Source organism: Barbatula barbatula (genome assembly GCF_947034865.1).
Source record: "Barbatula barbatula genome assembly, chromosome: 16".
Taxonomy (NCBI): Eukaryota; Metazoa; Chordata; class Actinopteri; order Cypriniformes; family Nemacheilidae; genus Barbatula; species Barbatula barbatula.
The window spans coordinates 8,923,562-8,936,081 of record NC_136779.1 but is presented as its reverse complement, the minus strand read 5'-3'; the positions used below and the strand labels follow the sequence as shown (position 1 = coordinate 8,936,081).

The window sequence follows — 12,520 nt, the reverse complement described above, 5'->3', positions numbered from 1 at the left end:
CCATTAAGCGCTAAGCCCCAGGATAAACAGACAATTAGGCCAAGTGAATTAACTTGTTTGTGGCATTAATTACACGCTTTGTGCAAACAAAGGGCTTTGTGAAAGAATGTTATTTGACTCAAGCCTAACAAGCCGATCTTGTTTCCTATTGACATTTTATCTTGCCTTTTAAAATGATAAGGCGGCAAAATAACAGTAATGGTGATAATTACGCGGAATAAGCGTTGCCAAAAATATCGCATGTGTAAATGTTAAAGTATTATGTTAACAATTGCATGTTGAACAAAGACATTCTTAGAGGGCTTAAAATTGTTTAATGCAATTAAACGTAATTTTAGTATCAAGTAAAAACGTTCCATTGCATTGAAATATATTTTTCTTCATTTATCCAGTACGTACGCCTTCGTCTGTCTTTTTCCTCGGGAAAAAGTGAATGTCAGCTGCAATTTATCTTTTCTCTGCTAATATTATCTTGCATACGTAAATGTAATTCTCTGCCCCTTTTACATAGAAATATTGAGTAAATAACTATACCACGATTTCTTGATTTGTTGCCTAGCTCGCGAACTTTAACTTCCGCGTAGTTAAGCTTTTCGCCTTCGACAATATTAAGCCGTTCGCAGTAATAAAGCAATATTCCTATTAATCCTCCTACCGTCGAGTGAACAGGCGCACCATTCGCCTGCTTAAAAACATCCCGCAGTGAGTGGCCAGTTCTGATTGGAGCGACGATAAAGCTCTACGCGCGAGGCGAATGTGCAGTAGGGCAGTGCGCAGTCGCTAATGACGGGCATGCTTGACAGTGATTGGCAGGGCTGCCATGACAACCACAGCACGACACCAGGAAAACCAATAGAAAAGCGAAACAAAATGTTTCTACGTTGCACTCGAAGTTGATTAAGAGTAGATTACTCGTTCATTGGCACTGCACCGATCGCAGCGCAAAAGCGCGACTTTTCCCATCTGTTTGTCTCTCTTCAGCTACTCCATGGTTTTCCGATCTCCTTTAGAGCTTTATCCGTCGCATCTTTTTTTGCCCAATTTCGCGGATCGCCCTCTGCTTCTGGCAGGCAGCATTCCCAGAGCGAGGTCCCCGGAGGACTTACCAATGTTTCAACTACCCACCCTAAACTTCTCGGCGGAACAGGTGGCCAGCGTGTGCGAGACGCTGGAAGAAACCGGGGACATCGAGAGACTCGGACGCTTTCTTTGGTCCTTGCCCGTGGCGCCCGGAGCTTGCGATGCCATCAACAAGCACGAGTCGATCCAACGTGCAAGAGCGGTGGTCGCGTATCACACTGGAAGCTTTCGTGAATTGTATCACATCTTGGAAAATCACAAGTTCACCAAAGACTCTCATGGGAAGCTCCAAGCGATGTGGCTGGAAGCGCACTACCAAGAGGCCGAGAAACTGCGCGGTCGCCCTCTCGGACCCGTTGATAAATACCGGGTCCGCAAGAAGTTCCCTTTGCCACGGACCATCTGGGATGGTGAACAGAAGACGCACTGTTTCAAGGAGCGAACTCGCGGCTTGTTAAGGGAGTGGTACCTACAGGATCCGTACCCGAATCCGAGCAAGAAAAGAGAACTGGCACAAGCTACGGGACTGACTCCCACTCAGGTGGGCAATTGGTTTAAAAATCGAAGGCAAAGAGACAGAGCAGCAGCTGCAAAAAACAGGTCAGTTTAATGCTTTCAATTAAAATGGGGTGGATGTACAATAGAACACAAATCGATATATACAAAGAATGTATAATTCCCTTTAATGAACAATTACTGGCACTGTATCACAGAATATGTTTGTATTCGATTTTGTGAAAAAATATTAGTTCATTTTTTATTTATTTAGTAGAAATGAAAATAAATATAGGTTTTGTAGTCTTGACAATTGCAGCCACTTCTTGGGCTTAAAGTAGCTTTCCATGTAAATAACGTTTATAATAAGTAGGCTATATAATATAAAAAGTTAATAGTTTAATTTGTTATCAAAGATGACAATGTTAGCACACCGCTGCCAAAAAACTTCGTAGCATTTGCCCTTTACATTGTCATCTTTAATTATTTTCCCTAAACAATGTTTATTTTATGTTAAAATAATTTCCATAGAAGCAGTGTATCCTAAAAAATATATCTTCACTGGAATTAAGTATTTCACACGTCGTAGGTTTTTTAATCTAAAATACATTTACAAAATCCAACACTAATGTAATTTAGGCTTGATTTATTAATTATTTACATTTTTCTATTCCACACCTCACATTTTTCAAGAAAAGAAACTACCAAATTTAAAATAGAAGCACCCGTTGTTCGATTTTATGTGATCTCCTAATTTACCAAAATTCAAGTTTATATAGAAGCAGTAGAAGGGATGAATGTCAACTTTGCGTGCCGTTAAATTTTAAGAATAGCCTACAATATGTTTATCATAGCTGTTTTATTATTGTATGACAAAAATAATATTGTAATTTGTTTTTGTATTGTAGGCTCCAGCATCACGGGTTGGGTCAAAGCGGTCTACGCTCCATGTCAGAGTCCGGGTGCACACCGCACAGCTCGGCCGAGTCTCCGTGCGCGGCCGCCAGCCCCACTACCAGTGTCTCCAGTATGAATGAACGAGGCGATGCCGGGACCATTCTTTCAGTTACAGACAGTGACTCTGATTTTGACGTATGATTCACCGTCAGGCACATATGGAACATTTTTGCCCAGAGAAAAATGAACTTGTGATAATATGGGCAAAGAGGGGGCCGGCCATTTTGCCACATAATGTTCAACAAAAGGAGAAAAGCATGCTGTTTTTCCAGCGCTTCAACGGACTGACGCCCTTTCCTTTCATTTCCAAGGCCTACACGACCATTTTGCATGTTCATTTGTGAATATGTTACATTTTTATTGAGGCAGTTATGAAGTGGAGTCTAAGAGAGTAGAACTCGTTACGGTTTCCAATGAAATGAGTGAACCTGAGAGGGAATTTTGTTATTTTGTGTTTACCAGACAATCGTTGAAGTCAAAAGCACCTTTATTCCCCCCATCTTTTACTTGACAGCAGATGTTCATACTAATTTTATCTCGAGATTTATATTGAATTGTCCATGTCTTATTCGACGTTTTCCTAAGATCTAGGCTTGTCTAGATATATGCTTGTATAATATCGCAACTACGCCACTCTTTTTCCTGCAAATTTCTTTATGTTGTGTCCATAAATCGTGTGTAATTGTCTGTTAAGTGCTTAAGATTTTAAGTGTCTATTCATTCTGCTCGTTTTTATACTGTAGATGGGTTAATGGCGCTGAAAACACAGTGTTATGGGTCACTTTTATGCAAATAAATATAATTTAATATAATGACTATCAGAGTATTATTTGGTTATTAAGTGAGTTAGCACTGTGATGCTTTCGGTTAAAAACGTTCAAAAAATCACAAGTTCTGTATGTTGTATAGTTTCCGTCTGGTGTTCTTTCAATATTTTTCTAAAGTTTATATGCACCAGGTTTATTTGTCATGTTTACATAGAAGGTACACAATCATAAACACTAAAAACGGTGAAATATTATTTTCTCTAACTCGTTGTTTCCTTTTTGTCTTTTATTATTATTTTCAGTCGTATTATAGGCTACTTGACAAAGTTATAGTGCTATTGCACTGACGGAATGGGTATTCGAAATAATTCTACATAAATCAAATTTCCAGAAAATCGAGTAAAAGTAGCATACAGATTTTGATTTGCACGATCAGCAGCTAATAATTTCCTCTTATCTTTCTTTCTTTCTTTCTTTCTTTCTATCTTTCTTTCTTTCTTTGTTTCTTTGTTTCTTTCTTTGAGAATAGAAATATGCGGAAATCAAAAGTAAGGCCCAAAAGTAAATAAATGTGTATTACAGATCGTATGTTATAGCCTACTGTCTCCAACCAACTCAATACAACATAAATAAAATGAAATAAAACTTACGTAAAAGGTTAAAATGATACATAAATGTAAAATAATAAATCGCTTACCAAAGAAAAGAAAATTAGAAAACCGTAAGATTGTAAAAATACGTTTCTTTGCTAGACTGAGTTAGTGAATCATTATGTTTTTGTATGATAATGAGATTTATGTATTTATTATTATTTGTAACCTACATGAAATCCGGCTTATAAATCGAGACAAAACAATTGTACATCATAAAAATAACTTTAAAAGCCTTATTATTATTATTAGCCACAAAAAAAGTTTAGACGTCTGAACTAATCTGCGATACCAAACAACATAGGCCTAATTAACTTGATATGTTTGTTAGCGTGCTCACTAGCACACAGGTAAAATAAAAGTAACCCAACGAGTGCCGCAATGTTAGCCACGCAAAAGTCTCAAGTTTCAAACATTTATCTCGTTAATAATACAACTTACATAATGTCGGTCTTTTCTTTCAATGCCACAATAGGTGATATGAGGATAGCTTGCATGCAGTTTTCTATTAACATACAAGAGAGTGTTTGTGGTGTACTGTGAGAGGATTCCTCTTCCATCTTCTCCCTCATGATTTGATCGCTTAACTGAGCACAACTTTTTATTCGTGTTTATTCACGCGGCAGATCCCCTTGACCTGGATTCATTGCGGAGCCGCGCGATGAAATGATCTAGACGCAACTCACCTTTGTTTTGCACACCGACTTGAAACAAATGGCTGAACCGATTTTATTTTAAACTAAACATCATGCACTTGCAGACTTTTTGAAAGTTTCATATAGAAACACACTAACTTAGAACATCTGCAGCATGGCACAGTCTCCAAGTCCAGACTGAAAATCTTCATGGGTCAAATCTGAGCAAAGGTCTTGTAGTGTATTTTGTCCTTAATAAACAGGGTTAACACAAAGCCACGCGTGAGTAGGCTAAAAACTTAAACTAATAAGATAATAGATGTGCCGATCAAAGGCCCTGCCGTATGTCGTTTGTTCTTCTCAGTGGTTTTGTTATGGAATCACCCTTCTTCCACAGTGCAGTTGGCCGGCTTTAGGACACTTTGATAGCAAGAAAGGAATTTCATTCACTTTAATAATCCTTCAATTGTTTTAATAGCATTAATCTAAAGTAACCAAATTTTGCCTATCGCCTACTGTTCGTCCTGAATACACGTGCCACGACACTAACTCTTACACACCTGACATTTATTTTATATTATTATGCATTTGGAGACGCTTTTATCCTGAACGACTTATAGTGGATTCAACTACAATGTAGGCTACTATACAATTTATCAGCACGTGCTACCAGCAATTAATCCACCCACGACATTTGATCTATCAGTTAAGCTATATGAACAATTATACAATTAAAACTGGCATACAACAGTTATTCGGCTCGACTTTGAATTCGTAGCAAAACACAAAAGTAAACATTAAGCCTACTGAACATTAACTAAGTGCAAGTCGCAAGAGATGTCAAGAAACTGCATTTCATTCGTGTGCTTATGTCGCCATCAAGCGGTGAATAAAATAGTAGATGAGAGAGACTGGTATGTAGGGGACACTTATAAATTAATTATATATCGTGAAATAAAACAACAGATAACACAAATAAACTAGATTGCTGAACCAACTTGGTTCAAACAATTGATCTCTGACAGAGTTACTGCGGTTTCGGGAAGCGGTCGTAACTACATCGTTCATTACCCCAACCAACCACAGCGAGTTATGTCGTTGTTCGTGAAACGCACCCCTGGGTTAGGCTACTCAAAAACAAGCATATGACCAATAATAATGGGAAATTGTGTTAGTAGGCTTTACAATTTGTACACCATAACTTTCAAAAGTGCAGTCAGTGGTGTTGTCTAGTTTTTAGTAGTGAGTAGCCTATACTCTGATCCCTCCCAGCCTACTCACCCAGATCGACAACCCATGAGCACCACCACGTGCCTCTATATTTTATCAAGGTAATTCTGAAAGATATATAGCAAGCAGCATTTCAATGGCAGCTGGGGGCACTTGCTGGTTTTGTTAATCACTGTCTAACTCACCCAGTTGAGAGTTACATTTAACCTTAGACTTCTCAGACTTTTTCAGCAGGGCAACCAAGTAGATAATATCTTGTTAAAGTATACTCTTTAGATTTTCATTTAGTTTGATTGGAGGCCATGTCAAAGACTTACAGTAAATCATATTGAAATAAGTGGTTAAAACTAGAATTTGAGCCTAGTTTTCACACACTATGGGCCTGGGTCACACTTATAGGTGTAAGTTGCGCTTATTATTGACTTAGATATCTATAATAATTAACAATGAACATTTGTGCAGTTTTATCAAGCACCAATTGCACTTCTAGATTGCTGGCAGTGTATCTAGCCTGACATTCAGAAGGCTTTCACGGTCTACTTTTGTTTCGGTTGCACCAAATCCACCAATGGTTCAACAGTGCTTCAGTGTTTCTGACACAAAAGTACATTGTTACCTATCCTTGTGCTTTTTTTAAGCGGGTATATGGAAAGCTTTGATATTTTCTAGTGGGTATACGGTGTGTACCTGCGTATGTCCACTACACCCCACTATCTTCCACATATTCGAATAATAGAACTATGATGTGTGTGAACAAATTAAAAAAAATTACACATCGTTATGCATATTCAGTGGTCGCCTTTTGCATATAATTTGTAGATACATTCACGATTACTATAAATATTCTACTGATATTTTATTATTCCTCTTGAGGTCTCACCATCCATTTTAGAACAATCTTCAAAGAGAGTGTTTTATTTACTACAAATTTGTAATGAAAACTCAAATTTGTTTTCACAAATTAATTGAGCCTATAAATCTATTTTCAGACACTTAAGCTTTCAGAACTTGTAAGACTAGTAACGTCAAAAGAAACATTTAAATATTTGAACTGTTGTATATACACTGTACACTCACAATACACTTTATCATCACAATTGTAATTATTGCCATAAGTGAACATTTGTCACATAACAAACTAGTTTATTAATCACATAAACACAACAGAGGGATAACTAGGCCTAATATTTTCTGTATGAATTCTCCTGTCAACAGAGCTGAAATGGATTGTTTGAAAAATCCTCAAAAGCAAGTTTATACTCATATTCAGTTTGCATAATATTGTAAATATATGTCTTCTACGTGGATTTAAAATATGTTTTTTAGTTTATTGAATATCTTCAAGCTTGCAGATATGTGGACACAAGCAGAGAGGCCTTTTGAATCAGACATCCGTCAAACGATTGTTTAATTTAACGGTATTAAAATTAGAGTTAAATTTAGGTGTGATTTTGCTGTTGTCCTGCAGGTGGCTGTATGAGTCTGTCTTTTTAATGCATCGAACTAAATATTGAATAACGTGTGCAAGTCAAATGAAAAGTAAAACCTAACATTGCCAGTAGGCGGCGATATAGGTTAATGATTGCAGTCTCTGCCAGACAATAAGTAAACAAATGATAAAACAAAATGATGAGTAAAAGCTATTTGCATTTTTTAAATAAAATTGTTTAATCCTTAATTATGTACAATTAAATGCTTTATGTCTCAGAACAGTTATTCTGAAAAAAGGCAGATTTTTTCTAACAAAGAACACACAGTTCTTTGTTATGTGAGAATTTGAACAATTTATTATCCCATTTTCCAAATGCGTTTTTCGGGATTATTACACATATTCTGCCAGGCATATTCCAATTAGGGCAAGGATAACTCTTTGAGATCTGTTAAATACTGCAAATGCATAAAGAAACTTAAAGAAGCTTTAGATTTAGTTATTCACCTGCAATTTTTTCGTTCTTTTCACACAGTAGGCTACACGTTCAATCGCAACGTTTTGCGTAATATCTATGGATAACTATCTATTTTCCAATAATAATTAAGTCATTTCTCATTAGAATATCGAAAATGCAATTAAACAATAAAATAATATTTGCAAGGCAGATAACGGATGGAAATCTCACGATTGCGCTCACAACATTTTTTAAATGGCTTTATTAATATTATTTTGTTAATAACATTATTTTATTGTAATTATAAACTAAAGTATTTTACCCACTCTACATAATAAAAAACTGAACTGTAAATTAACACATTTTTGCAGGAGACAAACTTTATTAAATAGATTTATTAGCTTGTTTTGTAGCTAGACATATCAAAAACTATTCCTTGGTTATACTGAATTTGTGGAATCAGTGTTCTTCACGTAAGCTATCTGCATTATGAAGTTGGATGTTGCCCATCATGTGATGCGTCCTTTAAGCTCGACTAATAAATTGTCTGGTATATATTAACGTAGCTATTTATGGGGGGAGTAAAAGTATGAAGGTATGATGTTTCTTATTATCCAAGTTCCACCAGGCTGGCCGTCATGGGGTTGAGAAGACCGTCGTGCATGCTGAAGTGATGGTGACTCTGATTTTCGGAGCTGCTGACGGCGATAATGGAAGCGTTTGGGCCCGGAGGAGCAAAGCTGTGCAGAGGAGGCAGACCTGAACTGGAGGGCATGAGGATGGCTGGGCTCATGGAGGTGTGATCTGGGGTCGCAGAAGGAGATTTGTCGTCCTCTGAACTATCACATAGAGATTTATTTTCGTTTACGCGAGAGGTCAGTTGGTTTTGGCCGTTTGGATTTGCGCCTTCGTTTTCCCTGGAGAAGATAATACAAATTAATTGGTAAGCGAGCAAAAACAATCACCGTTTGCACATACAAACAATTGGACCCCTCCAACAGGCCAACTTGCATTATTTGAGTTTTAAGCAAAAGCGGAATTTAAAACCATTTTATTTATCTAGACAACATTTATGCCTGGAAGCTATATTTTATATATCTAATCACATTTTTTATGATCAAGAGTTTTTCCATCCTTTAGCCACGTTTATCAATATTTTTTGTAAATAAAACTAAGGTTAAACAAATACTTTTATATATTTTGATATATTATATTTTTAGGCTATTCTTTATTATTTTGTTTTATTGTTTGGTCAAAGAATGACTTTGTCTTCACAAAAACTACAAACTTCTTCAATTCTCATATTATTTATATCACTAAAGCTGATCGTTCACAAAATGTGCTTCTACAGTGACAGTTATTTATGATATTTATTTTGTGATTTCAAAGAGACTAATGAATGTCATTACAGATGGTTTAAAAGTAGGCATATCCAGGTGTTCAAAAGAATGCTTTCCCCCACCTTTCTTTTGCCTCCGCTGCCCGGTCCCTCTGTCTCCTGTTCTTGAACCAGTTGCTGACCTGCGTCGTGGTGAGGCCCGTGGCCTCGGACAGTTCTCTCTTTTCTCTCGGGGAAGGGTACGGGTTGTGGGTATACCATTCTTTTAGCACACATCGGCTCTTCTCCTTAAAACAGTAACTCGTCTCCTCTCCATCCCAGATTGTACGAGGAAGAGGGAACTTTCTGCGGACGCGGTATTTTCCCACTGCGCCCAGAGGACGACCGCGCAATTTCTCCGCTTCAATGTAGTGGGCTTTCAGCCAAAGTTGTTGTAGTTTTGGGTGGTTATGAAGTGAAAACTGGTGGCTCTCTAATACTTTGTAAAGCTCCCTGAAGTTTCCTCGGTGAAAAGCTACCACGGCTTTGGCTTTCAGTACACTCTCGTTTTTGTGGAGGTAATCGCAAGCAGGTAAAGACCACAGAAAACGTCCAAGACGTTCGATACTTCCACCTTGTTGAAGCACCTCACAGACGCAGGCAACCTGCTCTTGGCTAAATCCAAAGCTTGGAGGCATAGACATAGTTGACAGCAATGGTGTACCTCACGTCCTGCAAGTATTTTGCACACTATTAACCGTTGTTCTTAAGACGATATCCCCTTTGGAGATATAAAATAGCTTTCCCCAAATTTTAGAACTTGGTGTACATTTCCATGAAAAAATGGCTTCAGCCCATGCCAAAAAAGAAAAGAAAAAAATAAAGCAACAAAAGCAAACTAATAGACTAGTTTGATTCTGTATTTTGCACATCAATTACTGCTGGACTATCACGAAGTGATAATCATTTCAGTCTTACGCGCTTTCGTCGTGCACAATAGTCTTTCCTCGACCGTCTTCAGCTATCAGCCCGCCCTCTGGTTATCATATCGCTTACAGAGTCGCCAGTGTGTAAGGACGATTAGCGCATCCTCTTGGGGAGTCATACGGGCAAGTGTGGAGAGAAGTTGTGTTGCAGAACCTGACCCTGCCTCTTTGAGATATAGTGACACTTGGATGTCATGCACCTCGGGGGAAGGCGTGCGCGCAACACACTTTGGCCATGATATCCAAGAGCAGACACCGCTTTATTATATTCCCAAAATTAGAGGAAACCTATAGCTCTTAGTTTTTAGAAGCTATAATCCTTTTTTAAACTAATGTTTACGTCTGTGCACTGTTTTAAAGTAGTAAACAGTCTAAATAGAAAAGCTTGCTGATTGTATTTACTAACTAATACAAAATATAACTCAGAAATCTTTGTATTATTATTATAAGAGAGCTATGAAGCTATTTAAATATGGCTTTAAATTAATCAGTTTAGAAATTATGGATGGTGGGCACCAGAGGTTTGCTGGATTTATGTTTGTGTCGAGAAGTCTCTGGTGTAGTGTATCTGACGAGTTATTTTGGAATGTAACGCGACTCCAGCGTACTTTTTCATATGGACATTGTAATTCAAGCATTTGGTTCCAGAGGGACATAGATATTTACCAAATTAGTTTTGACTGCTAAAACATCATCAGCTCTCACCCAGTCACGACGATCATTTGATCTCGGTTAGATGAAAGCAAAACGTTAAATTTAAGGTTAACAAAAAGTTTATTTTATTTTTTGTTTTTTATTTTTGAAGATTTCTTTATTTTATTACAAGACGCAGCGGCCTCATAATATTCAAATAAAACAGACTTTGTTTATTTGTGTCCTTTAACAAATAATCACATACACAGTTTGTGTGTCGTTTAATTCTCTTATATTCCATGCTTAGAGATAAAATATGCTTAAAGTAGCCATCATTTGGTGCACTCGGAACAGAAACATTATTACAGAATTTGTGGTCGCCGGTTTCCCTATACCTTCAGATTTGCATTGCATATTGCACATGTGTGTATTGTGCCATATAGTATTACACATTTTACTTGTCTTTTTGTAAAAGACACACCCATCCCCATTGCCTGCCAACACATATGCTCTTTCATTATCTCACACACATACACAACCACACAGACGTAAAGGTTTGAGTTTTCAGTAAAAGGACCTGATTGATTATGCATGGCCAGGATCAATTTCCAGGGAAGGGGAGGAGGTGTCTGAGCAGACTTTAGCCAGCCTGAGACCTCCCGAGGGCAGCCACAGCAGTAGCGCAGAAGGACGATGTTGGAGGTTTAGTGAATGTGTTCAGCTTGTAGAAAGGCAGTTGGTTCGAATCCATTTTAAAAGCAATTCTTTATTCGGGGGAGCAGCTTCACGCTATCTTTGCTGTATCATTCTAAACCCTGGGTCGGAGACAGCGAGCCGAGCTCGGTTGCTGTCTGGGGCTTCAGCCTCTGACCTTGATGATGGAGGAGTGAGCTGTGGATGAAAAGATGATGGGGAGAGCTAAAGAGCTTACTTCTAAAATAACAAATTATAGCATTCTGTTAAAATGTAATAATCTCAAAGCACATTTGTTGCAATGATACCAATGACAGTCCCTTTGTTTAACTTGTTAGGAGTTGTTTGATAAATCTACGTTGAAAGGTAACTGTAAACTTTGTCTGTGGCATTTGGCATTCTGGGAAATATAGACCTACAGTACAAAGCCACTTCTCTGCACACACCTGCACCTGTCAAATGTGTGGTGTGCCCACGCGACCGGGCTGCGTTCATTTCTACTGTAGTCCTGTTGAGCTGGCCGTTCAGTGGCCTAGTCTTTCTTTATTCAAATCAAGGCGGTTGTGTAGGGGGCCATGAGACACCCAACACCCGGCAATCACACTGTCCTCCACTCACAGCGCACACTCTAAATGATTAATGAAGCTGGCTCACCTTCTCTCTCTGGAGGGACGCGAAACCCGATAGCGCCGGGAGAGGTTGCGCTCAGCCGCGCGCGCGTTTGTGTGTGTGAGTTTGCATGCGAGGACAGCGGGAGAAGAAGCGTATGGCCGTCGGTTCATATAATACAAGTTTCATTGTTGTCTGGCCATTGATGCAGACGGAAGTTACAGTAGCGTATTGATGACCATTTTGTAACGGATGCTCGCGCTCTGGAACCAACAACCTAGATAGAATTTGATCATGTTTATTGATAGGCTACATCATATTGCATGAGTGCATGTTCTACTAGCATGTGCAACGTTTTAGAATCTGAGTATTGCACCATTATCTAAGATGCTAAATCATGTCGTTGCTTGTTGTCTCTCTCCTTGTCCTCCTGCGTTGGCCCATGGGTGATCAGGTTTCAGCCCTGTGTCCTCCTGGCAGGCAGAGGGATTAAATGTTCATGCATAGGGAAGTGACACCACCAGTGTCTGGGCAGGAACATGCTTCTCAGACTGTAATCAAAGCACTACCTTTCATTCATT

The 12,520-nt window shown here is 38.4% G+C and overlaps 2 protein-coding genes across 3 annotated transcripts; one reads left to right on the top strand and one right to left on the bottom strand.

Moving 5' to 3' along the window:
- The first annotated feature begins 763 nt into the window (after positions 1 to 763).
- Positions 764 to 3,561, top strand: six3b (SIX homeobox 3b). 2 transcript variants are annotated; one of them, XM_079477175.1, is made up of 2 exons: positions 764 to 1,680; positions 2,484 to 3,561. In XM_079477175.1, the coding sequence occupies exons 1-2, from the start codon at positions 989 to 991 to the stop codon at positions 2,671 to 2,673; spliced, it is 882 nt and encodes a 293-aa protein (XP_079333301.1). In that variant the 5' UTR covers positions 764 to 988; the 3' UTR covers positions 2,674 to 3,561. The 2 variants fall into 2 exon arrangements, with proteins under 2 accessions (XP_079333301.1, XP_079333302.1); XM_079477176.1 differs by having other exon boundaries at positions 884 to 1,621; positions 2,484 to 3,552.
- Positions 3,562 to 8,310: 4,749 nt separating this feature from the next.
- Positions 8,311 to 9,722, bottom strand: six2b (SIX homeobox 2b; the record flags this gene model as incomplete). The annotated part of the gene is made up of 2 exons (XM_079477177.1): positions 8,311 to 8,617; positions 9,163 to 9,722. 2 exons carry the CDS (start codon positions 9,720 to 9,722, stop codon positions 8,311 to 8,313), a joined length of 867 nt encoding a protein of 288 aa, XP_079333303.1.
- Positions 9,723 to 12,520: the final 2,798 nt, after the last annotated feature.

Excerpts from the sequence above, each read along its gene's own strand:
- six3b (XM_079477175.1), top strand. The coding sequence starts at position 989 with ATGGTTTTCCGATCTCCTTTAGAGCTTTATCCGTCGCATCTTTTTTTG. Across the intron at positions 1,681-2,483 it reads GCAGCAGCTGCAAAAAACAG|GCTCCAGCATCACGGGTTGG; the intron begins GTCAGTTTAATG and ends TTTGTATTGTAG.